At 56.6% G+C, this 26,281-nt stretch overlaps 1 protein-coding gene across 10 annotated transcripts; it reads right to left on the bottom strand.

Moving 5' to 3' along the window:
- Positions 1–10,538: 10,538 nt before the first annotated feature.
- On the bottom strand, positions 10,539–24,703 carry ZMIZ2 (zinc finger MIZ-type containing 2). Of its 10 annotated transcripts, XM_057505299.1 has the most exons (21): positions 24,531–24,702; positions 24,257–24,390; positions 23,796–23,915; positions 19,249–19,365; positions 19,034–19,148; positions 18,576–18,778; positions 18,224–18,416; positions 17,785–18,033; positions 17,443–17,616; positions 16,796–16,870; positions 16,466–16,634; positions 15,742–15,886; positions 15,420–15,630; positions 14,840–14,945; positions 14,515–14,672; positions 13,911–13,978; positions 13,557–13,625; positions 13,105–13,313; positions 12,545–12,714; positions 12,230–12,466; positions 10,539–10,877 (listed from the first exon to the last, which is right to left on the bottom strand). In XM_057505299.1, the coding sequence occupies exons 4-21, from the start codon at positions 19,278–19,280 to the stop codon at positions 10,554–10,556; spliced, it is 2,907 nt and encodes a 968-aa protein (XP_057361282.1). In that variant the 5' UTR covers positions 19,281–19,365; positions 23,796–23,915; positions 24,257–24,390; positions 24,531–24,702; the 3' UTR covers positions 10,539–10,553. The 10 variants fall into 10 exon arrangements, with proteins under 10 accessions (XP_057361282.1, XP_057361280.1, XP_057361284.1 ...); XM_057505297.1 differs by lacking the exon at positions 24,257–24,390; XM_057505301.1 differs by lacking the exon at positions 24,257–24,390 and having other exon boundaries at positions 23,796–23,894.
- Between the last annotated feature and the right edge of the window lie 1,578 nt (positions 24,704–26,281).

The raw sequence follows: 26,281 nt of genomic DNA, 5'->3' as shown, positions 1-26,281 counted from the left end.
AACCTAACCAAGGAAGTGAAAGACCTGTACCCTGAAAACTATAAGACACTCTTAAGAGAAATTAAAGAGCACACTAACAAATGGAAACTCATTCCATGCTCCTGCTAGGAAGAATTAATATAGTCAAAATGGCCATCCTGCCCAAAGCAATATACAGATTCGATGCAATCCCTATCAAATTACCAACAGCATTCTTCAATGAACTGGAACAAATAGTTCAAAAATTCATATGGAAACATCAAAGACCCCAAATAGCTAAAGCAATCCTGAGAAGGAAGAATAAAGTGGGGGGGATCTCACTCCCCAACTTCAAGCTCTACTACAAAGCCACAGTAATCAAGACAGTTTGGTACTGGCACAAGAACAGAGCCACAGACCAATGGAACAGAATAGAGACTCCAGACATTAACCCAAACATATATGGTCAACTAATATTCGATAAAGGGGCCATGGACATACAGTGGGGAAATGACAGTCTCTTCAACAGATGGTGCTGGCAAAACTGGACAGCTACATGTAAGAGAATGAAACTGGATCACTGTCTAAGCCCATACACAAAAGTAAATTCGAAATGGATCAAAGACTTGGATGCAAGTCATGAAACCATAAAAGTCTTAGAAAAAAACATAGGCAAAAATCTCTTAGACATAAACATGAGTGACCTCTTCTTGAACATATCTCCCCGGGCAAGGGAAACAAAAGCAAAAATGAACAAATGGGACTATATCAAGCTGAAAAGCTTCTGTACAGCAAAGGACACCATCAATAGAACAAAAAGGTATCCTACAGTATGGGAGAATATATTCATAAATGACAGATCCGATAAAGGGTTGACATCCAAAATATATAAAAAGCTCACACACCTCAACAAACAAAAAGCAAATAATCCAATTAAAAAATGGGCAGAGGAGCTGAATAGACAGTTCTTTAAAGAAGAAATTCAGATGGCCAACAGACACATGAAAAGATGCTCCACATCGCTTGTCATCAGAGAAATGCAAATTAAAACCACAATGAGATATCATCTCACACCAGTAAGGATGGCTACCATCCAAAAGACAAACAGCAACAAATGTTGGCGAGGTTGTGGAGAAAGGGGAACCCTCCTACACTGCTGGTGGGAATGTAAATTAGTGCAACCATTGTGGAAAGCAGTATGGAGGTTCCTCAAAATGCTCAAAATAGAAATACCATTTGACCCAGGAATTCCACTTCTAGGAAATTACCCCAAGAATGCAGCACTCCAGTTTGAAAAAGACAGATGCACCCCTATGTTTATCGCTGCACTATTTACTATAGCCAAGATATGGAAGCAACCTAAATGTCCATCAGTAGATGAATGGATAAAGAAGATGTGGTACATATACACAATGGAATTATTACTCAGCCATAAGAAAAAAACAGATCCTACCATTCTCAACAACATGGATGGAGCTAGAGGGTATTATGCTCAGTGAAATAAGCCAGGCAGAGAAAGACAAGTACCAAATGATTTCACTTATATGTGGAGTATAAGAACAAAAGAAAACTGAAGGAACAAAACAGAAGCAGAATTACAGAACCCAAGAATGGACTAACAGTTTTCAAAGGGAAAGGGACTGGGGAGGACAGGTGGGAAGGGAGGGATAAGGGTGGGGAAAAAAAGAAAGGGGGCATTACCATTAACATGTATAGTGGGGGGGGGCACAGGGAGGGCTGTGCAACACAGAGAAGACAAGTAGTGATTTTACAGCATCTTACTATTTTGATGGACAGTGACTGTGAACGGGCATGTGGGGGAGACTTGGTGAAGGGGGGAGCCTAGTAAACATAATGTACTTCATGTAATTGTAGATTAATGATACCAAAATAAAATTAAAAATAAAACATCAAGAAGAAAAGGATAACAACAGGACATAATTATAACATGCCAGGCAGAAACAGATCCGAGTTCACAGTCATTCTGAGTAACAAATGTGTTATGAAGGCAGCTCTCTTTCCCAGAGTTCCAGGAGGATATGGGGAAGGAAAGTCAGTTTGCAGCATACAAGACATAGTCAAGGACCCTCGCTGCACCACAGAGGGCCTGTGGGTTCCACCAGGCCCAGCAGCACCTGCATACAGCCAGCGATGGGATGAGCTGCCCGACCATGCTGTGAGATGTGCACACCTGGGCAGGTGGGGACAGGTATGTTTCACCCCACCAGGAGGACACAGTCAGGTGAATCCTGAGGCTTAGACATTCTACAGGACACCGGGTCTGCACTCTTCAAAAATGCCAATGTTACTAAGGCAAAAGAAAGAAAAACTCAGGGAGAACACTTTAGATTAGAGGACACTGAACAGACGTGACACTCAAAGGCAACCAGTGATTGTCATAGTAAAGGACGTTTCTGGAATGATGGAAGACACTTATATATGAGCTACAAATCAAACAATATACATGTATAAGCATTAATGTTTGTGGGTAAAACAAATTGGCCATGGTTGTATGAAATACATCTGTGTCCTGAGAGACACATGCTAAGTACATGTAATACCTGCAACTTACTTTTCAAATGGCTCAGAAAAAGGCACAGGGCGAGAAAGAAAGCAAGTGCCAGAACTGTTAGCAAACAGTAAATCCAGGTGGAGAGGTGTGCATGATGTGGAACTGCTCTTTCAACTTTTCTGGGGCATGAACTCAAAATATAACATGGGGTAGATTAGAATATTAAAAATATCAGTACATGGTGGGGTCTCTGTGCATATGATGTTTATCCTATTTTGGATAAGTTTATAAAATTTAGATTCATGAGTAGAATACCAAAGCATTTTCTAACTGGAACACGTAAGGACACCTGAGCATTGCTGCTGAAACAGCGGCAGGCACAGACCACTTTCATTAGGGATGACAATTTTTTTCTCCTTTTGCTGATTTACCAAGTGCAGCACTTGAGTGTCATACTCCCTGTATTTCTCTGCTGTTGGTGAGGTGGAGCATGTCCCATCCACAGCCACTGTGCAGCCCAGAGGAAGCACAGGAGCTATCACCTGACCACAGCTGGAAACTTCAAAAGTTAAGTTTGGTAAATAGGCATTTGCCCAATGAAGATGTACAAACAGCTAAAAACACATGAAAAGCAGCTCAATACCATTGTTAGGGGAATGCTAATTGGGCCCACAATGAGATAGCACTTCACTCTAGGCTTCAGGATGGCTGTAATTGAAGACATAAAAACTGAAACCCAGAGTTAGAGAAGCTGTGGAGAAACTGGAGCCCCATGCACAGTTGGTGGGAAGGTGAAATGGTGCAGTGCCGTGGAAACTGTGGAGGTGCCCCAACAAGTTAGAGACGCGTACAAATACCCCAGGATCCAGTCACCCCACATCTGGGTATCTACCCAAAATAATGGAAAGCAGGGCCTCAGAGATATTTGCACCCCATGTCACAGCAGTATGGCTCACAATAGCTAAAACGTGGGGGCTGCCCCAGTATCTCTGGCCCAGTGACTGCATAGGCACCATGTGGCACATGCACACAGTGAAATACTATTCAGCCTGAACAGGGAACCAGAGTTTGATGTGAAACTTCTATAGGGACGCACCCTGGGGACAGCATGCCAAGTGACATAGCCAGGCAAAGGACAGATGCTATAAGAGTCCGCTCCTGTGGGGCAGCTTGACACGCCGCTTCGGAGACAGCAGGATGGGCGCTACCGGTGCTGTGGGCCAGGTGGACGCCCTGTTCTTGGCGGCAGAAAGCAGAGACACTCCAGGGGCAGACAGCGCTCATGGTGACACGCTGTAGATGTGTCAGTGCCCCTGCATTCGACTGAAAATGGTTAAAATGGTTAATGTTATACCATGTATACCTTATAGCAGTAATAAAACAAGCCAACCCTGGAAAGTGTCTTGGAAACTGGAGGCCTCCCCTCAGGAAGGAGCCCTTTTAGCACCGGTAGGAGGCCAGCACCTGGCAGTGGCCTTTTGAGGGCTCAGAAAGGCAAGGGGGCTTGTAGGCCTACAGGTGGCATGATCCCTAGATGGCAGCTGCTGTCCCTGGGCCAGCATGCTGACTTGGTGGGTGACTGGGCACAGGCATCTGAGCAGCCAGTGAGACCTGACCTAGAACCAAGAACCCTGTGTCTGAGCCGTGCTTAGAACTCCACGGGGCCCGTGCCCACCACGAGACCCTGGTGCTGGGCTGGCCTCTGGGCCCAGCTGTCCTGAAGGCGGGGTCTGGGCAGGGGGCTGCCTGGGCCTCCAGTCCCTCCCTGCCCGCTGGCCTTACTGCCTGGCTGAGGCTTGCTTCTGTGTGTGGTGCACTGGTGCCTCTGCCCTCCTTCTCCCTGAGACAGCCTCACAGCCACTCAGTGGTGGTCCTGTCCTCTTCCCTGGGGCTGGGGCCCTGGCCACCCGCCCCATCAAGCCAGGTCCCCATCAGAACCTGCAGGACATGGGGAGCGCTCCCTAGCAGGCCCTCCCCAGGTGGTACTGTGCCTGCTGGGGCCCCCAGAGCTCTCACAGAGGCGAATCCAAACCCCACTACATCTGTTTGAAAATCAGGACTGTTGGGGAAACAGGCCCCCCTGACGCCCAGCTGACTATGAAACTTCAGTCTGGGCGGGCAGATGGGCAGGTAGCCGGGCCAGACGGGTGGAGGTGTGTGGTGAGGGAGAAGGCTCAGATCTTCCTGGGTTCAGGTCCACCCTTCCAAGCCCTGGGCAGGTGGGCTGAGACAGAGGGTTCTGACTCCCCGAGTCCCAGCTGCCATGGAGCACCAAGGGTGGCAAAAGCCCTGGGGGGTGGGGAGGAGCGGAGCTGTGGCATCCTGTGGGTGGCAGATACCTGTGCCTCCACCAGGCCAGCACCCCCTTCTGTAGCTAACAGCATCCTAATCCCGTCTGGGGACTCCCATGCCACCTCAGTCCAGATACGGTTCTGGGTGGAGCCGACTGCCTTCAGTCCCAGTGTGGACAGCCACTCAGCTCCAGTCAGCAAAAATGATGGCCTTGGTTCAGGGTGGGCTTCCACGTGGACCTCCCAGAGCTTTTCCCGACAACACTGGGATGGGGCCCCTCACCTGGGCATTCCCCTCAGTGGGAGAACCACCTCCCAGGCCCGCCCGCACCAGCTATGACGTCAGCTTGCACCTGCTCCCTCCTAGGACTCAGCTATCTGTTCTGCCAGAACTGGCTACAGGACTTTTGGGGCTCAGTGCAAAATGAAATGTGGGGAGTCTTGTTAAAAAATTATAAAGAACTTCAGGACAGTGACACTGGGTATTGACCAGAGCTTGGGCCCTTCTGAGCAAGTCTTGTGTGACTTGGAGGGTTGCTGGCCCTGAAGCCACCCTACACTGCAGAAGGGTGTAGGTGGGACCCAAGGGGCATGGCCCTGGACCCTGGGCTTCTCTGTGCCTCTCTGCTCTGGGCCCTGCCCCTGGAGTCTCGCTGCCTGAGGCCCTGTGCTGGGCCATAGGCCTCTGCTCTCTGTGCATCACTTTTTCCGGCACCAGGGTTGGCTGGTGCTGGGGGCAATGTGGGCTTACCTGGTGCCCCTTGCTCCTCCCAGGGACCTCAGCCCTGGGCTTCCCATGGCTCACAGCTGTTGCTCTCTATGTCCTTGTGCTGATGGGGTCAGAGTGGGGCCAGTTCAACACCAGCTCTTCTGCCATGGCCAAAACTGGAAGACCACCACTCCTTACCTCCAAATGGCCTCCCCTGGACAGCACCCTGCCTGGACAGCTCTGCCTGATTGTAGCTGCTGTTGTGGGGAGTGTGGACCCCAGTCCTCACCACTGAGGGATCCTCACATGGGCAGGGGTCCAGACTCTCAGTGGCCCTAGAAGCAGCAACTGTCTCTCTGAACTTACATGTGGACAGAGCTTCTGAAGGACCGGGCAGGGTCCTTCCACTTGCCACCTGTTTAGGCTGCTCTGTTTGTTTAAAAGTTAATAGCAATAGCTAAGAATTGTATTTGATGTTTACAAATAGTATGTAAGATATCAATTTAACAGGTTTTTTAAAAATAAACTTGTTTTTGAGCCATTTTAAGTTCACAGCCAAACTGAGGGAAATATAGAGTTCCTGTTATACCCCTGCCCCCGCCCCCAGCTTCCCCCTCAACATCCCCCAGCAGAGGGTGTATTTGTTATGATCAGCACACCCACATGGACAAGCCACCAGCACCCAGGGTCCACAGTCTGCACTGGGGTCACTCTCGGTTGCTCGTTCTCTGGCCTTGGATGAATGCATAATGTCATGTACTTACCCCTCTAGGGTCCTCCAGAGTCAGCTCACTACCGTAAAATCCCCCATGCCCCACGTGCCCACCTCTCCCTGCCCTGTCTCCTGGCAACCTGACCTTTGTACTGTCTCTACAGTGTTGCCTTTTCCAGGATGGCACAGAGTTGGAATTGTATCAGGAGAAGGAGTCGTCTCTCAGGTTGGCTCCTTCACTTAGTGATGGGCACTTGAGGCTCCACCATGCCTATTTGTGACTTGAGAGCTCATTTCTTGTTATTGCTGAATACTATTCCATTGTCTGGATGGACCACAGGGTATTTATCCATCCCCTACTATAGGACATTGTGGCTGCTTCTAAGTTTTGACAACTAGGAATACAGCTGCTGAAACATCTGTGTGCAGGCTTTGTGAGGACAGAAGTCTTTGCTCCTCTGGGTAAACACCAGGAACATGTTCAGTTTTGCAAGAAACCTCAGCTGCCTTCCAGAGGGGCTGTGCCATCCCACATTCCCAGAAGCAGTGAGTGAGAGCTCCTGCTGCTTTTATTTTTGGCTTTAGCTTTACCATGAGAGGCAGTATTTCCTGCCTAAGTCGCATGGCTGGGTGGACTATCATGGACATGGTGGTGCAGCATCCCCATAGCAGGTGGGTGGAAGGCTGGAAGCAGAGGTCTCAGGCTCTGGTCCTGTGCACTTTCCTTCAGGATACACCTTGGCTGGGAGACAGAAGATGCCACACCCACTGGCTAGAGCTGTGGGCACAGTCTTCACAGGAGCAAGGGTGGCTGGGAGGGAGGTGGCCCCAGGGCTCCTCACCCAGCAGAGGCTGCTGGCTCCCTGGCTGCCACGCCTCTGTCCTGACCCCACAGCCACACCGGCCATGGCAAGCAGGAAAGTAGTACAAGGACTAACTGGCCCTCTTGCAGGCACCCACTCATGTAGCACACAGGAGGGACCTAGGGTGTCGGGTCACACTGCCACTATCCTTCAGTGGCCCACAGAACACAGTTCCTTCGCCAGGACAGCTGCAAGCTGAGGGGGATGAAAAACAGCCTGCAGGGGGACTGAGGACATGAGTGTGCACAGGACGGGGAGGTGGTGAGCATGCACAGGTCAGGAGGGGGGGAGTGTGTAAAGGTCAGGATGAGGGCAAGTGTGCAGCTTGGGAGGAGGGTGAGTGTACACAGGATTGGGAGGAGGTGAGTGTGCACAGGACAGGGAGGGGGTGTAAAGGTGGGGAGGAGAGCAAGTGTGCAGTTTTGGAGGAGGGGAGAGTGCCCAGGACGGGAGGAGGGGAGCGCTCACACCCTGCAGATTTCTAATGGTGGGGAGGGAGCAGGGAAACCCAGTTGCACCCAAAGTGTCCACTGTCCTATTTTTTAACAGAAATTTGGAAATGATCACACCACAAAGTAATCGTCTGTGTTGGGGATGGGTAGGGCAGCTCACAGGGTGCCTGGTTGCAGCAGAAGGCCCCACCCTACTCTGGAAATAGGGGGCTCCCTGGGGAAGAGGCAGGTCAGCCAAGGCCCCCACTAGGCCATAACACCAAGAAACTTGGGAATCCCCAGCCAGGTGGGGCGCTGGGCTGGAGGAAGGCTGGGTTAGGAATGTGGACTTTATCCCAAGGCCCTGGGGGGTCACCTGCACCCCTTTTGAGAGGAGACCCTCATTCTGGTGGTGGGGGTTCCCCTAGGCAAGCCAGCCAGGGCAAGTTTTGGAATTTCAGCTTGGATGGAAAGGTATGCATGGTCAGGGCCTTTTTGCAGTGAGCCAGTGGGAACGTTGTTCCAGGCACAGGCCTTGTTCTGCAGAAGAGCTGGTCTGGGAATGAATCTCTGAGGAGAAAGCCACCACGGGTCACGCCTCCCCAGTCCAGCTGTCCCTGAGGCCCTCAGTGGCCTTCTGAGTGACCTCCTGAATGGGTCACTTGGAACTTGAGCCGTGGCTAATGCCCCCAGACAGGGTTTGAGGAGAGGGCCCCGGACAGAAAAGCACTGTGGATAGAGGCTGGGGAGGGCGTCGCTGAGGATGAATAAATGCCAACATCATAGTTAACAAGGACTGAAAACCCCCCACCCCACTTAGGTGAGGTTCAAGGCTGTGCCACATTGACCTCTGTGATGAAGGCCAGGCAGGGTGGCCACGGGCAGGGACAGTGGAGGACTGACGAAGGCCCTCACTTGCACCTAGCATCTCTGGTCACAACATGATAACTTAAGAAAATGGATCAAGCAAGTGGCTAATGTGTCCAGACACAAAAGGTAAACATTAAAACTAGAAAAAGTAAGAAAAGGCTCCACATTCCTGGGTGATTAAACACTTCCCTGACCCCATAGAGACCCCCTCTGCCTCTTGCTTCCTCAATGCCTGGGTCTGGGGCCGCCTAGACAGGTGGGCACGGAGGCAGGTGGGTACCCCAGCCAGGAAGGTGGCGAGGAGGCCAGGGGCCAAGGGGGGCCTTCCCAGGGGCTGGGGGCACGGTGGCAGGCAGAACTGCCTCCACAGCGGTCAGGGGCATTCCCTTGCCTGCAGCACTTGGCTCAAGTACAGGGTGGCTCTGGGACCATCTGTGGAAGTCTCCATGAGGCCATGTGGTCCTGGGCTTTTCTGTCAGGGGTTTGACTAGCGAGTCATTCCCCTTACTCCCCGCACGTCTGTTCAGAGCTCATTTCTTCTTCGGTTTCAGTGATGTGTGCTCCTGGGAGTTGGTTCACTTGGCCTGGGTCACAGCCCTCCTGGTAGCTTTTGTTGGTTCCAATTTTCTGTCTCATTTCTGATTTTAGTCTCTCACGTTCCGTGTCTTAGACTAACACACAGCTTGTTCCTTCTGCTCTTTCAAAGAAATGACTTACTCATTTGACCCCTTACTGCTTTTTTCTCTTCTCTGCTCCCTTCCTTCTGCTGGTTTGGGATTGTGGCCCTTTTATTTCCTTCAGGAGCAGAGCTGGGTTGAGAGCTCTCAAGTGTTTACAGCTAGAAATCTACTTCAGGACTGCTTTCACTGCATCTCATGCTTTGGTTTGCTGGGTTTTTTTGTCTCTGTGTCTTGTAATCTCACCCATGCTTTCTTCTTTGCCCCTTTAGCTTTTAGAGTGGTACTTTCCACGTATTTGCCGACTTTCCAGTTTCCCTTTTACTACAGAGGTCTAGCTTCATTCCACTGTAGCCAGAGAAGGTACTTTGTATCATTTCAATCTTTTTGAGACTTGTTTTGTGACCTTGCACGTGACCTGTCCTGGAGAACGTCCCTGTGAGCTAGAGAAGAATGTGTGTGTTCCACTGTTTGGGGAGGTGTGCTTTCCACATCCACTAGGTCTAGGCAGCTTTTTGTTCTTTAAGCTCCATGTCTGGTACATGCATGAGGATATCTGACATATGAAGTATAATAATGTGAAAACCCATAAACCCAACAGCCCCCTAAGGACCCAACACCTCCCTTGCCCCAAGTGCAGTCCTGTGAAAGCCTCACAGGGAGGCCTTGTGGCCACTTCATTGATTCCTGCACTTTCCTTTGTGATCCGCACATGAAAGACTCATCCAACTTCCAGGAAATAGACGTTCAGTGCTGAGCTTCATAGAAATGGCTTGTGTGCATGAACCTGTGCCTCCTCTCTGCTGTCCCAGGTGTTGGAGAGGAGCCTGTCGGGGCATCAGGGCTGTGGCTCCTGCCCCACCCCTCAGGCCTACCCACCCTCTGTAAGTGGGCATTAGTGTGGCTCACAGCCTTTGGTCATCTCCCATTTCTCCACTCCACCCAGGAGCCCTCAGGATGAACAGGCTGACGCACTGATGCCCAGGGAGACCACACCACACCAGGGGCCAGCACCCGTTCCACACCCCCAGGAAGGGCGCAGGCTGTGGGTGAGGAAAGCACTCTGGGGGCCTGTCTCTGGCACAGCCAGCTCACGCCTGCCTGCACTGGGCGTCCAGACCAACCCTAGGGCCTCCCTGCCTGCGATGCCAGGCGTACGCTGTCACTCAAGACAAGACTGTCCGCAGCTGGAGACATGGGCTGCGGAGAGGATGAGAAGGCCTACCCCCAGAATGTCAACAGACAATTCAGAGCTGCCCAGGGCCTGCCCACACTAGATACTTCCCACCCTCCTGCTGGATGGGAAGGACTCAGGGCCATGAAGAGGAGGCCACCCAGGCAGCCAGCATGCAGAGCACAGGTGTTGCAAGGAAAGGGAGCCCAGAGCTGTTCTCCACAGCCTCTGGGGGCTGGTGTTAGGCCCTCGGTCCCAGTTCCTTCCAAGCCTCCAGGCCAACAGCTGACTCCTTGCTCCAGGCACACCCATGCAAGGTGACATGGTGGCAGATGTCTTCTGGCCTTGGCAACATTTCATAAATAGCTCTCCAGCTGAAGCCAACTTGGAGAATTCCAGGGACAAGGAAATTTACCACAGGGCAGCAGCAGCTGGGTCTTAACTTGAAACAGAGTCCCACCCAAGTGGGGGCGCAGGCGGGGCACAGAGGACTCACCAGACGCACCAAGAGGGAGTCCTTTAATAGAGATGGGCACACAGAGGGCAGGGCCTGCAGACGCAGCAGCTCCTCCCCAGCCTGGCGTGGCCCCAGGGGTACAGGGGAGAGGCAGCTTTGAGAACACTGGGACTGATCCTTCACTTCCACTGAGACAGGAACAGGGTGGAGGGTGGGTGTGAGCCTGCTGAAGAATTTGTAGGTGGAGCCAAAGCTTGCTACCCCCGTCCCTCCTGGCACTGTCCGCACAGGGTGGGGGAGCGTGGGGAGGTGCAGGGTCTCCATACTATGTACATTGTTGTGCTTTAGAGCTCCTACCCTGCAGCCTCAGCCAGACCTTCAGGTGGGAAGAATGCCCACAGCAGGCTGGCGAGCTCAGACCCTGGGACCAAACAGCCCTGCTACTCGCTGGCTCTGCTGGCTGAGGGGCCGTAGAAACAAGCATCAATGCCCGACAAGATGCAGGCTAGATGGACCAGGGCAAGGTCTGGACGTCGTGGATGGTGGTGTGTGGACTGGGCAGGGTGGCAGGAGGAGAGACTGGGCTCAGTTGGGGGGCAGGATGTGGATGGGTGTGGGGCTGGGCATCTCATCACAGCCAGCCGATGGGTGGTCTGCAGGGTAGGAGGTAGGGATGCCGCGGGGCTGCCTCCTGCTTCAGGGCCAGGTGGGCTCCAGGGGCTGGGGTGGTGGGAGAGGAACGGCTGTCAGGTGCGCTGGGCTGCAGGGGCCATGAGGTGGCAGCTGTGGGCCCGCCCTGCTAGCCAGGTGGGGTCTCGGGTACGGATTCAGCTGCTCTCAAACAGAGAGAGCAGGTCGTCGTTGTTACTTGTGGGGAGGCCGGGTGGGCCCAGGTAGGTCAGCAGCTCATCAGGGTTGGCCAGTTCCGGGAGCAGCTGAGGACAAGGCCACCCGTCAGCACTCTGCCCTCACTCTGCCCACCCCTGCACAGCGGCCTGGCACCTGAGCCCATCTCTGGGAGCCTAGCAAAAGTGGCTCTGGGACCAGGAGTCGCTCATGGCAAGTTGTCTAAGGTCAACATGGGACCTGTAGTGCCTGCCCCGGATGGCCAAGCTGCTCCCAGTGCTGCTAGGGAACAAGGCAAGTGTGGGGCATGGGCACCTGGTCCCCAGGACTTTCTGCATGAGCTGCTCTGATTTTTTTCGTGTTGAACCTCAATGGGTCCTTTCATCGTGGTTGAGGATGGCCACCTGCCTTTCACACCCTGACCTGGGAGAGTACCACCTGAGTCAGATGGGTCAAACCACACCCTCCAGCAGGTGTCACCAGCTCCACATCAACCTTCGCAAGGACTCTGCAGGTGCCACCACGGTTCCCAGGTCCCTAGAGCCCAGCGCTTGGCCACCCTACGACTACTCATCAAGAGCTCATGGCGCCTGATGACACTCCCTTCACCTGGAAGTCACTGAGAGGCCAGAGGTCCCCTCCTGGGAAGCATGTAGACCCTGGGGATGGAAGACGACTGCCCCCGACCCCGGTTCCCATGCGCTCCCCGGTATGGGGCCCCATACTCACATCCAGGGCCGGTTCTGGGGCCTCCCCTGCCCCAGACACGGGGAGCCCCATCACGCCTGTGGTAGCACCAAAGGTCAGCTCGCCAACAGGAGCTGCACTCACTGGGCCCAGGGGCTGCCGGGATGCGGGGGGAGGGTTTGGATGCAGTGGGCGCCCAGGGGGTCCTCCAAGGGTGGCGGCATTCAACCCTGGGGGCCCACGGTTGTGGGCTGGGTCCAGGTGACCTGCTGGCCCCATCTGAAGGAGAGAAGAATCTGATACAAAAGCCCAGGGGCTCCCTGGCAGTAGCCCCTCCACCCCTCAGCTCAGACTGACCTGGCCTGGAAGGCAGGGGGATGACTTCTCTGCTGTCAGGACGCTGCTGGGAATGTCGGACTGGTAGGAGGTGACGGGTGGCCCTGGGGTAAACTCGGGGAGGGTTGGGGTGCTGGGTGTGGCAGGCGAGAAGGGGTCCGGGAAGGCCCCAGGTCCTGGGAAGCTGGAACCTGAGGGGACACAGGTCTTGGTGAGGGCAGAGGGCTGGCTGTGCTCACCCACAGAAACACCTAGCTTTAGCCCAGTGACTACTGGAAGGGCACTTCTCGCCACTGCCAGGCTTGCTGCCAGGGAGCCTTCAGGGGCAGGAGTGGAAACCACATTCCCACACGGGGCGTGGATGCAACCGTTCCTGGAACCAGCAGATAGACTGTCCCAACGCGCTGGGGAGGGTGGGTCCAGATGTACCAGGGGCCCTGCCGCTTGCCCCACGGGTGTGGCTGAGGCCGCACTGCCCTGCCATGTTCCCAGCTGGTCACCCCCACAGGTAACATTGCAACACCCTCACGGGTGGCAGGCGTGGAGAGGACGCTGTGTGCCTGGGCTGGGTGCCCACTCACCATGGCTGGCATGGTTGCCGGGAGTGGTGCCAGGGCCTAGGGCGGCCACCAGCTCTACCACGCTGGGCAAAAGCACATGGGTGGGGCTCACAGTGCGGCAGTGCTTCAGCACCGGCCCATCCAGCTCTTCCTTGATGGGCACGTCAGGCTTCACGGGCACCGGTTTCCAGCTGCACGTGGGGTCGATAGTGATCTCCTCATGGTCGGAGCTGGATGGGATGTGTGGGCTGGTCACCGCGATCCTACCAACCCTCTTGCCCCTGGGACGTCTCTGGGTGGAGCTTATGCTCCGGCGCTCGGGGGCCCCCTGGCCACCCGGCCACCCAGACACTGCACATTCCCTCGGAGACACGGACTGTGCCGTGGCCTGGAACCGAGCCACTGCATGTGCAGAGCAGGGGCACCCTAGCCAGGGTTGCACCATGTTGCCTGAATGGCAGGAGGAGACTCACTTCTGAATGTAAATGAGGATGCCCAGCATGTACTGGTCCACCTCCAGGCCTTCCAGCAACGCCGTCTTGCTGTGGAAAACAAAGGGGGCTCAGAGGCCTGGCCCAAACATGCCCTGAGCACAGGGGTGTCACTTCCCAGGTTAGCCATGCACATGGGGACCCTGGGGGCAAAGACCATAGAAGACCACCTGTATAAGGTCTGTGCCCTGCGCTGACCACCCGGTCTGTATTGGGATCCCCACACCTGGCTCGGGCATTTCTCAGTGCTATTGGAAGGAGGCTCCCAGACAGCCTCTGAGGCAGTGCCACCCTGCTGCCAACTTGTGCCAGGAGGCCCTCCTCTGACACACTCACTTGCACACGGGGCACCTCCAGGTCCCCCGCTCACAGTTGAGCTGTAGGTACGACTCCAGGTCAAAGCACTGCAGGGAGGAAAGAGACTTGCACACTGTTGCCAGGGGCAGTCTGGCCACACCCTGAGGTCCAGGACGGGCATTCAGGAGCAGACGACTTAAGTATTCACACACATAAGAAGCCACAGGTGCTGGGTCTCCTCCCCAGCACCACCCAGTGGAGCAACCTGGGGTCCCCCATACAACCCCTGGGACTGGAATGCTCTGTGGCTGAAGCCAGAATCAGGAAGCCATGAAGAAAGGAACCATTTCTAGGACACACAGCCATGGCAGAGAGCAGTGAGAGCCACTCATGCACTGAGCAGGGCACACTTGTCTCTAAGCCATGACATGCGGACATGGGGTATAGCCAGGAGGAGCTGGTTCCCTGCACTGGTGATGCTGAGACCACAGTAAAGCGGTCCCTGCGAGGACACGAACGCTTTGCCTGAGGGGAGTGACTAGGGGAGACAGCCACTTGGCCACTGGCCACCTGTCCTGTCACCTGCTGACCAACGTGCTAAAAGCCCACTTCTGCTAAGTGAAACATTGCAACGGTCACTCACCTGTATGTGGCGACAGTCATGGCCTCTGGCAGGCAGCTGGATCCTGCGGAAGGTGATGGGGCACTTCAGGGACACCTTGATGGCTGTCTGCTCTACCCCATCCTCTCCGTTGGGCCCAGGGGTGCCAGGAATGGTACCACTGCTGAAGTTCCGCTTGACTGGCATTGGAGGGAAAGGACTTGAGAAAAGGGTGGCTAACTGGGACCCGTGGCTGCTGGCCCCACAGCTCCACAGGCATCTGGAGTGGACCAATGCCCCCAAGACGGAGCCCACGACATGGGGACAAGCTGAGTGGAGGCTGGCTGGCTGCCCCGGGGCCACTCACTCTTGGTGACACAGTGCTCAGCAGGCAGGAGACGCTTCTTGAGGAGGCCCTGCAGCACCGAGCGGACAGCTGGCCGGTGCACCAGCTGCAGCACGAAGAGGTGGGACTGCAATGGGAGGCAGCTATTGGCATGTGGATAGGGCAGTGCCAGCCCCCGCCCCCACCATGTGCAGAGTTCACTACATGGCCCAGGCGAGTTGTTCCACCATGTCTCTGCAAAGCACCATGGGTGCACCACCAACCTCCCCCGCCCACACTGGTCTGAGGGAAGACCTCCCAAGTTGCAGGCTGCCAGGGGCTGCATTGGCCCCCGTTCCCCTCTGGTGGGTGCTGCCAGTCACACACGGCCTCCATGTCCCAGCCTTGCAGGGTGCCAGGTGCTTCCCAGGTGAGCCTCCTCCCTAAAAACGTAGGCTGGCTGGGTTTCTGGCTGGCTAACTGGGCCAACGGGAGAGTGGTGAGGATGTGTTGAGTTGGTTGCTTCCCCAGGTGCCAGCGAGCAGACCACACCAAAACTGCTGGTGGGACAAGTGGGGTGCGCCTTCCCCTCTGCCCAGGGCCGGCCTGTGAGGGCACTCACACAGCAGCAGGCTGTGACGGTGATCTGGATGGTGTTGCGGCCTGGCTGGCACACATGCTTCAGGCACAGCGGCTTGTGGGAGGTCTTGTTGTCGCCGCGCTCAATGGTGAGTGGGGTGGCATTGACGCTGACCTGCACCGAGGCGGGCCAGTTGGTGTTCATCTGCCGGTCCTCGTGGTGGTAGCACTTGAACTGCAGCTCCAGGTCAGGCCTGCGGGAGGCAGGCACTGCATGTGGGGATGGGCGCCTAAGTGGGGATGGGTGCAGAGGGTGGGCGCTGAGTGCAGGGCTGGCACCCAGTGCCAGGCAGCAGCCTGCTCACCTCAGCATCAGGGTCTTGTAGACAGAATCACGGAGCTGGAAAGCGTGGTTGCTAACAGCAAGATTGTGTTGCAGGCGGAACGGCTCCAGGACCACCCCGTCCCGCACAGGGAAGGTCAGCCGCAGCTCGTCACAGGGGCTGCTGCCTGCAGGCAGGCCACGTGGTGAGAAGCACCAGGGCAGCTGGCATGGTGGCCCGGGAAGTGGCCTGCCCACCCCACTACAAGGGTGGTGCCAAGGCGAGTGAGGCCCACAGGCCTGGGTTTGGGCGGCCTCTCTCCTGCAGCTCTGGGCCAGCCACCCCCACAAAGGTAACAGGATTGTGGTGTCCCTCAGCTGAGTCCTGCCTCCATCGCCTGGCTCGGTGCTCCCTAAATCATTACTGGGGAATATGCACCCAACCCAGAAAGAAGGCACTTCTAGTGTCTTCAGAGGTGAGGTCAAGGAGGTTTGAACAGGCCACTGCCATCACCCTAGTGCTCAAGTTAGGGTTTTCAGACCCCAAGTTCTGCTGTTCATCTCCCCAAAAGCAGGGGTTAACTAAGAGTGGCCTTTGGGGAGCTCAGAGGTCCGCAGCAACCAGACACAATATTTTGTGCACATGGGTATTTTCCAGAGAGAAGACACTGCACTTCGAGTGTATTTGCAAATGCAGCAGGGAACAGAGATGAAGGTGGAGCCCGACCCCAGCCCCTGCCGTCCACTCCTGAGCAGACAGCACTCACCAGGAGGCGCCGGGTGCAAGGAGCCAGTGCTGGGCTTGAACTCGGGCAGGAAGGCAGACTTGACGTCCTGGCTGTTGGACATGTAGGGGATACTGCCGCTGGGGGTCATGGGCGGTGTGGGGCTCCCCGGCACTGGGGAGCTAGTGTAGCCAGGGATGGACCGGGCAGGCTGTGGGGTCAAGCAAACAGCCACGGTGGAGTGGTGGAATGGGGTCTGTCCTTGGAACCCCCTCTGGGAAGGGTCTGAACAGGAATGGGTGAGGGCAGCCCAGGTCCTGACTCCTATACACCCACCCTGGGAGCCCCCGCCAGAGCGCCCAGTGACCGTACCCCACTCAGGCCAGGCTGGCTGTAGCTGGCAGTCCCATTGAAGTTGGTACCCTGCCCATGGAACTGCTCTGAGGGCTGCAGGAGAGAAGACATGTGTCTGGACCCCAGCAGAGGTCGGGGCAGGGCACCCACCGCACACATGGGTGTTGGCCTTTATTCTCTTCTTTGTATGCTTTTTGTGTTTTCTAGTGGTCTACAGGGAGTAGATACCAATTTCAGAATTTAAAGAGTTGCCACCATGTGAAGAGGAGACCCCCACTTGCTCGAGGGGCTGAAAAGGGCACAGGTGCAAACACCCCCTCCTCTCCTGGCACCTAGGCTCCTCCCCCTCACACACAGGGACAGGCCTGTCCCCTCACCTGGCTTTTCCAGAGAGGGAATGGGGACCCAAGAAAGGACATTCCATTCCAGTGCCTACTCCCCAGAGCTTCCACTGACAGGCGTATCTCACACAGGGCCCTTGAGGAGCTGAACCCCACTCTGGGAGTTGCACTGTGCTGATCAGGACTCCTGAGAAGCCCCTAGCTGCCTGGTCACCCTATGGGCATGCTGGCCCACTCCCCAGCCAGCGCAGACTGCCTCAGGCCCATCTGTGACCCCCAGCATGGGCCCAACACCACTGCAGCAGCCTGGGAGACCAGCCCTACCTTGTAGTGCAGCCCCACAGGACCGGAGGTAGGCAAGGCTGGGCCCACGCCCTGCTGCAGGGGCAGCCTGTGCCCAGGGTAGGAGGGGCCGGGGGGCTGCCCTGTGCCAGGTGCATACTGGGTGGTGTTGGGCACGTACTGGCCTCCTGGAAGGTATTGCTGCCCTGGGTACACCTGGAGGGGGAAAGAGGCAAGCGCACGGGGGAAGGGTGGTGTCAGGGATACTGGTTCCCTGGAGGGACAGCAGCGCCCACCCTGGGAGGCATGGCCAGTTATCTCACAGACACCCAGCCTCTTATGACTCCAGATGGTGTTCAAGATGAGGGAGGCCTGGACACTCACCTCACTGGAGTAGACTCTCTTGACCCCCTGTCGGGGTAGCGGCTGGGCCTGAGGGGGCCCAGGGTACCCCTGCTGGGGCAGGCGCTGCCCTGTGTACAGGGATGCCATGCCTGCAGCCCGGGTGGGGTTCATGCCCATGGGCCCTGTCAGCCCTCCCAGGCCAGCAGGGTTCATGGTGCTGGGGAGACTGGACCCCCGAGGACTTCCGTGCTGCAGGAACTGGCTGTTAAAAGCCTGCCCGGCCCCCATCTGGGGAGAGAAGAGAAGAGCCATCCAGGCCCCAGCTGTTGCTGTCCTCATGCCCTCCCACAATCTCCTCTGGCCTCGTCTTCCCCAGCCCAGTGCGTGCTCATGCCAGGCCCTGGCCCCAGCTCCTGACGGCTCCCTGCCTTTCAGATGAGCATGCGCGGCCCACAGGGCGGGAGCTGTTGGGCCTCACCGCTCCATACTGGCTCAGTTCCTGGCTCTGCTTCTCCTGCAGGGCGGCCACCGTTGCTGTGGCTGTGGCTGTGGCCGTGGCGGCAGCCGCAGCCACAGCTGCAGCTGCTGCTGCCTGAGTGAAGTCCGTGGAAGGCCGTGTGGCATGTGAGGGGAGGCCCAGACCCCCTGGCACCCCCGGGCCACCTGCATACCTGCAAGAGACACAGTTCAGCTCAGCAGCATTTCCCAGACCATCACCCAGATGCCCCTAGTCAGCTGGGGCAGCAGGGGCAGACATGGGCATTCAATGACATTACCCTGGGCGCCCGCTGAGCTAGAATCGTCCCTGCCAGTGGGGAGGCCCTGCTTACCCAGTGGTGAAGCCAGGGCCCCCGGGGTAGCCCCCACGGCTGTACACCCCTTGCTGCATGAAGTTCTTGCCAGCGCCACCCTCACCAAATGCCTGCTGTCCAAGGCACTGCGGAGAACTGAGGGCGGGGCTGCCGCCTGCCACGCCAGGCATCATGGAGCTTCCGGGGGGGCTCCCTGTGGGGCCCAGGGGGTTCCCCAAAACCTGCGAGGGAGTGAGGAGTGAGGATCACCAAAGGAAATCACACAAATAGTTTGATTCCCACAGTGGCTCTCAAGGTCTGCAAGATGAGGGGGTTGGGGCAGAGGATACAGGGAAAGGTGGGCAGGAGCATGGGGCACTGGAGGACCCATGAAGACAGGAGGAGAGACCCCAGGCCACTTGTGGGGAACTAGCGCCCACATACATGGGAGGCACAAGAGGCCTGGTTCTGCCTGCCTGAGACACAAGGAGGCTCACCTGGCTCTGTGCCGCGCTGCCCACGCCCCACACGGTCGTGACCACGGACAGCGATCCTGCGGGCTGAGTAGCACTCTGCTGCCAAGGCACCGCCTCATACGCGAACAGACCATCACTGCATGGGGTGGGGCTGGTCAGAGCTGAAGGCTGGGAGCAGGGCGTCCGGCTCTGCTGCCCCACCCAGGCCTCAGAGGGTGGTAGGAGTCCCCACTCACCCGCGCGATTTCATGGGGTTCATGGGGTTCATGGGCCTTGAAGCAGCCTGCAGGCCAGGTGCACAGGGGGCAGGAGACAGCCCTCAGCAGTGCTCATAAGCAACTCAGCTGCTCTGGCTGCAGGGAGAGGTGGGAGAGGGTACCAGTGGAGATGCGGCCAGGAGACCCTGTACACAGGGCACAGGGCACCCTCGCATCAGCCCTACCCACACTGCCCTGGCAAACCTCTGCGCTCCCTACCCTGAGCCCAGCCAGGATGCCAGGCCAGGCCCTACACCTGGAACCCTGAAGGGCTGATACCAATTACTGTCCACACTACTCTTCACATAAAGGCCTGGATGTCCAGAAATGCCAGGACCCAATCGCCAGATCCCCCCAGAAGGACTCAGAAGGACCCAATCGCCAGATCCCCCCAGGACACTGAAGTCAGAGCCAGCAGAGGGCAGAGGGCCAGCTGGGGGCACCACATGCCAGGGTATGGAGCATGCCCACTCTGGGGAGGGGTACTAGAGGCCAGGGGCTGGCAAGATCAGCTACCCTCCAGCCCGGCCTGGGATTAGGGTGCAGGATGCCTGCTGGAATGAGGTGTGGGGCTGGCAGCTGCCCAGAGGCCTCTCCCCAGGGTGGCAGAAGGGTGGCTTGTGCTCACTCCCACGTGCAGGCCAAGGGGTCTCCTGGGACTGAGGCTGGCACAGGGACCAGGTGAGCAGACCTCACCTGGAGAGACCACAGTGACATCCGCAGAGCTGGGCAGGGACATGCTTACAATGCAGAGCCAACAAGGCACAGGGCTGATGGGGACACGACAGCAGCAGACGGCAGACATGTGTGGAACCCTCACGCCAGTGCTGGGGGCTTCCCCCCATTCAGCAAGACAAACTCTTCCCACTTGGCTTGAGGCAGGGGCTGGTTGCTCCTCCAAGCTGCCCGTGTCCTCAAACACCCCCCTAAGCAAGCCCTTTACTGAACGGCCTAGGGTCCTCCCTGGCACCCCCGGGGCCCTACTTCCATGCCCACCTCTGCCTGGCCCAACCACAGAGGCAGGCTGGCTATGACCCTCCGGGAAGCCTGGGTGGAAAGTCCCATTCTGGAGCTCACACCTTCACACACAGATGGCTCCCCAGGCAGCTAGTCTCTGCTGGTTCAGATCCCTGCTTGCAGTCAGAGGGCCTCCTGAGGCCCTGGGGGGTCCAATGCTCACATTTCTGAGTGGGGACCAGGGCGGCCCAAGGGAGGGAGGGTAATCATCTTGACAATGCAAATGCAGTCCTGGAGGCATGCCAGGGGGTGAATCCCTCACTAGGGCCCCAGAGCAGGTAAGGGGTGCAGTGGGGCCTCCCATGGGTGGCTCTGGACAAAGCTCTGAGTTCAGCAGGTCCCAGAGTCCCAGCAGAGCAGGGCCAGATGAAGGAAGTGGAGCGGGGAGGGGCAGGGGGAGGCAGTGCATGCCTGCCCACCTTGTACCTGTGCCCCTTCTTGATGCTCTTCCCAGAGGAGTCAGGCCTCGGGTGCTCTCCTTCCTCACCCAGAGTACAGAGGCCAGCAAAAGCAGGGCCAGTGGTTTTAGAAGGCTCTGGGCACCTGGACCTCTGGGCAGAGGTAGGCCTGGGAGCCAGGATCACCCAGCCAGGCACGGGAAGGCCGGCATCCCCAGTCCCTACAGCCCAACTCCAGGAGAGTGACACTGGGGTGGGAACCTGCCAGCAGGCAATCTCCTCCCCAGACTTGCTGTGTTGAGCCTGGAACCACATGCAAGTTTTCCAGACTTAAGATCAGTATGGGCTAATCCAGACCATGGTGTCAGTAGGGGGACACACACACAGGCCAATGGAACAGAACAGAGAACCCAAAACAGACCACACAAATCCACCTAACTGATTTTTGACAAAGGTGCAAAACCAAGCAGTGGAGAACGAACAGCATTTTCAGCACGTGGTGGTGGTGTGGCTGGACATCCGAGGGCAAAAAAAAAAGACCTGAACTTGACGTCTTACACAAAAACTACTTCAACATGGGCCACAGATCTAAATGCACAACACAAAACACAGAGGAGGACCCTCCGGATCCAGCTTTGAGGAGAGAGTTCTCAGACCCACAGCAAAAGCACTGCCACCCTACGAGGGCACACTGCAGACCTCTGCCTGGTGGCAGCCCTGGTGGGCAAGCCCAGCTCTGCAAAGGACTATTACCTGGGACATATAAAGACTTCTCAAAATCCAGAAGGGAAAAAGCAATTCAGCTAGAAAGTAGGCACAAGTGACATGTCACAGAAAAGGACACACAGGGGGCAACAAGCCCAGGAAGAGCGCTCAGGATCACCGGCCACGGGGAAATGCAGTTCAAACAATTACCTATCAGAAAACTAAAATGAAACCGGGGGCACCGCCAAAGGCAGGTGGGGAGGAACAGGGTCTCTCACACGCTGCTGGCGGAAATGGAAAGTGGTACAGACACTGTGGGAAGGGGTGGAAGCTTCGTGTGAAACCAGGCGCGCAACTGCTTGCTGCCCTCCTAGTTGAAATGTAAACTCTGCTCACACAGAAGTCTCTGCAGAGTGTTTATAGCAGCTGTGTTACCAAGAGCTGAAGAAGGGAAACTCAGATGCCCTTCAGTGGGGAGAAGTCCACGAAATGTGCTACACCCAGAGCCTGGAGGCCTGAAAAGGCGTGGAAAACGCCAGTCCCCAAAGGTTACCCAGTACAATTCCCTTTATGTAACATTCTTGAAATGATGAAATTATAGAAACAGAGAGCAGACTAGTGGTTTCCGGGTGGGGAGGAGGCAAGCGGGTGTGAACTTAGGAAGGAAACACCTGGACCTGCTGTTGCCCATATGGGATCCTGGGGTGACATCACTGCAACTTTTGGGAGATGTTACCACTGGGCTAACTGGGTGGGGGACACACGGGCTCTAGCTATCTTACAACTGCCTGTGAATCTGTAATTCTCTCAAGATGAAACTTCAGTTATAAAACACAACCCTCAGCCCTGTCTCTCCACACAGATGCCCACGCTGTCCTTTCCCACCCCAGCAAAGGGCAGGAGAAGCAAGAGGAAGAGGAGCCAACTGCCCACGGCCATTCAGAACTGCAGCTTCTCCAACTCCAGCACCAGAATCTCTCAGAGAGCTGCCAGAATCACCTGGAGGGCCAGATGGGAACACGGCTGCCCAAACCCGTCCCCAGAGTCAGGAGGAAGGCGTGGGTCCTAAGAACTGCATTCTAACTGAGAACACAGTGGGAGAGCCTCAGAGAGCTAGCGGAGGAGGGGGCAGGGCGGGGGCCCCTGTGGAGGCTGCTGGCCTGGGGCCCAGGGCAACCTCCTAGATCACGTGGGCCGGGGAATTCCACCTCTGTGGGCTTTCTGCTGTGGACAAGACCACAGATATTTCCAGTTCCCCAAGTTCACTGCACAGGGTGGTGACTTCCTGCTGAGCCCTCAACTAAGTGGTCTCCTCCCTGACAAGACCCACACTTGCCCGGTCAAGTGCCGTGTGACCCTCTGCTCCTGACAAAAGGAGAGGCGTGCTGTGAGAGCACCCCTCCTTCCACCTCCTGGCCTCAAAGGCAGATGTGGGAAGGAGCCTGGAAGGGTGCAAGGGGCCTGCCAGGGGCTCTCCCTGTACAGCCAGAACCCCTCAGCAGAAATGCCCTAGCACAAGGTTGGACTAGAAGGCCCCAAGGCTTTCTGGTAGTCAGTCACATCTTCCTCTAGAAAAAGAGCTACAGACACTTCCCAGACCCTTCTTTCATAGGAAGGACCCTGAGCAAGTGCACCTCAGGCTCCAGTGTGCCAACCAAAGGCAGATGTTAATGTGGGTCAACCCTCTTCCACCTCCACTCTGACTCCTGCCTGCTCACCCAGGAGCAGCATGCCGCCATGACAAGACACCTGACCCCAGGAAGGCAGCCTGTTCCAAGGCTGCAGAAGAGCGACCAGCTATCTCCAACGGCAGCAGAGAGCCCACATAGTTCCAGGGACAGGCCCCACCCAGAGGGACACTGGAGTCAAACAGGCTCAGAGAAGAGAGAAATGATGGCTGGAGGAGGACGGGAGGACACACGCAGATGGCTGGAAGTCCTGCCTCTTTACCTGCAAGGCCACAACATTGACGGGGGTATGCGGAGCCCACCCACAATGCCCAAGAACCAGCATTCACGAACAGCCCAGGTGTAGGACTTCTCAGAAAATGGCTGAAGGGATTTGCTACTCTACGTCTCAGTTTACAGTATGGGTACATGGTGGCCACCCTAGGACTGAGGAGAGAGAAGGACACGTGGCTCATTAGCCCTGGCTTCCCACCTGGGGGACACCAGCAGGTGCTGGGGGTCACTCCACAGGGAGGCATGCAGGCCTAGGAGACCATCCCGGTCATAATGAGTCCGCCCCAGGCACACCCTGCCTGTCCCTCAGGAGATGGGGGACCACTGATCATCACACCTTCCTGCTTCCTGATTTATATTTCCAGCCTGTAACCACCCCGCGGGGCCCAAGTGCCCAAGGTAGTACCCACGGGTGAGGATAAGATCCCCTCTCCTATCCTGCTACCTCACTCAAGCTCCTTCGGGGGAGGCCCTCTGGTTCTAGCATGCCAGGACTTGATGGGCGAGGGTCTCCATCCATCTCATCTATAGATGATCACGTGTTCTGTGTATGTCCCCGCAAATTCTTGAGAGAGTACACATGACTTATAGACATGACCGCGGATGATCTGAACTACGGGGAAGAGCGCATGACGGGGGCGAGGAAAGGGAGCTGGACGGGGGTAAGGAAGATGGAGGCAGGGGGAAGCAGGTGAACGGCGGAAAGGGGTGCGGGGGTGGGGAAGGGGACAGGGTAGGCGGGGAGCAGGTGCGGGGAGAGCAAAGGGGGTGCTGGGGTGCAGGTCAGGGGCCGAAGCGGGGGGTGGGGAAGCGGGGCAGGGGAGAGCTAGAGCAGGACACACAGGGGATAGGACAACCCCCCGCCCGAGCTACAGTGTGCCCCGTCAGGAGAGGGGTGGGGCGGACCTGAGCAGGCCCGGGCCGCCCCCAGCTTTTCGCACAGCCCTAGGCGCTCGGCCGGCTTCCGGACAGCACAACAAAGGCCCAGGTGAGGGTCGCGGCGCGTACAGGCCGTGGGCCCGGGACCACGTCGCGCGCGGCTGGTGAGGCAGGTGGGCGGCCGGCCGGTCAGCCTAACGGCCCCGAGGCGCTGCAGCGCCAGGCCCGAGCGCCGCACCTGCCGCGCGCGCGCACCTGCGCACCTGCGCCCCACCGCCCACCTGCCGGTCGGCGCGCTCACCTCCGTGCGACCCGGCCCGGCCCCTCGCCGCCGCGGACCTCGGCTCGCGCCTCTTCATGCGCTCAGCCTGTCCGGCGCGGCGCCCGCCACCCAGGGGCAGCCGCAGCCCGCGCCATCGCGCTGCCGCCCGCTCCGAGAGCACAATGGACCCACCGCGCCGCTCATGCATATGCATGACGCTGCGCGCCGGCGCCGCCCCCAGGCCAGAGCAGTGGAGCCCCGAGCAGGCGGTCGGGAGGGCGGCTGCGGCCTGCGCGGGCCGGCCGGCGGCCGGGGCGGCGCAAGCCGGGGGCCAGGGACGAAGACCTGCGTCCCCGCCTTCGCCACACCCTTCTGAAGCGGCGCCCGTGGGGCCTCCGGCGCTTCCTGCTCGGTCTCCACCAGGACTGGGCCTGGGAGCGGATGGGGGCGGGCTCTGTGGCGGGGGGCGGGGCCTGCGGCCTTCCGGGTGTTCCCGAGAAGAGTGCACAGCGCCCATTGTTCGTGTTTTGGCGGTTCGCCGTCTCCTGTGCTCAGAGCACGCAGCGAGCCGCGTCTCGGCGGCCGGAAGGCTCTGGCGCGCGCCCACCCATGGGAGCGGCAGCCCGCTTGCTGGCGGATGGCTCCAGGAGCACCCGCGCTGCAAATATTCCGATTTCAAGACGGAGGACACTCCACTATGTGGATGGGCCTGTTTTCCCTTATGCGGTCATCTGTCCTTGGAGCCCCAGTTATTCTGTATTGAGGTACATACACTAAAATGCACGAATCTTAGAGTACAGCTGGATGCATTTTGACATGTTCACACACTCCTGTCACCATGGCCCAGATCAAGATATTTTCTTCTTCACCTACTTTCCCCACCACAGAGACAATCAACAGTCTGTTCTCTGGTTCATGAGTCAGTTTTCTTTGTTCATTTGTTTTTTTTTTTTTAAATCCCACATATAAGTGAAGCCATGTGGTATTTGTATTTCTCTGACTTAATTCATTTAGCGTAATACCCTCTAGGTCCATCCATGCTCTCACAAATGACAAGATTTCATTCTTTTTTATGACTAATATTCCATGGTGTATATGTACCACCTCTTTATCCATTCATCTATCGATGGGCATTTGGGTTGCTTCCATATCTTGACTATTGTAAATATTGCTGCAGTGAATAAGGGTACAGATATCCTTTCAGATTAGTGATTTTATTTTCTTAAATTCCCAGCATTGGAATTCCTGGGTCCTATGCTATTTCTAATTTTAGTTTTTTGAGGAGCCTCCATACTGCTTTCCACAGTGGCTGCACCAATTTATATCCCCAACAACAGTGTAGATAAGTTACCTTTCTCCACATCCTCACCTGCACTTGTTATTTCTTGTCTTTTGGGTAGTAGCCATTCTGACTGGGGCGAGGTGATACCTCATTGTGACTCTGATTTCATGTCTCTGATTAGCGATGTGGATGGAGCCTCTTTTCATGTGTCTGTTGTCATCTGTATTTCTTCTTTGGAAAAATGTCTGTTCAAGTCCTCTGCTGCCCATTTTTAAATCAGATTGTTATTTTTTTCGGTGCTGAGTTGTACAATCAATTTTTATATTGCCAACATTTCTTCCCTTAAGGTGGCCTGAACCCTGTGCTTCTTTTGAGAACCACAGTTCACTGAACAAATATGGTGGCCCTGCTGTGTGCCAGGCACTGGTCTGGGCTCTAAACACTGGTCTGTCCTCAGTGACCATGACAGTAAGTCTCCTCTGCTCCAGACAGAGGGGCAAAAGGAATG

This window comes from Manis pentadactyla, chromosome 7 (assembly GCF_030020395.1).
Source record: "Manis pentadactyla isolate mManPen7 chromosome 7, mManPen7.hap1, whole genome shotgun sequence".
In the NCBI taxonomy this organism is placed as follows: domain Eukaryota; kingdom Metazoa; phylum Chordata; class Mammalia; order Pholidota; family Manidae; genus Manis; species Manis pentadactyla.
This window is presented reverse-complemented; position numbering and strand designations above follow the sequence as displayed.

Coding starts and splice junctions, on each gene's coding strand:
- ZMIZ2 (XM_057505299.1), bottom strand. CDS start 19,280: ATGAACCCCATGAACCCCATGAAATCGCGCGG. Junction 19,149..19,248: donor AACCCCATGAAATCGCGCGG/GTGAGTGGGGAC, acceptor CACCCCATGCAG/TGATGGTCTGTTCGCGTATG. Junction 13,626..13,910: donor TGGAGGTGCCCCGTGTGCAA/GTGAGTGTGTCA, acceptor TGTTTTCCACAG/CAAGACGGCGTTGCTGGAAG.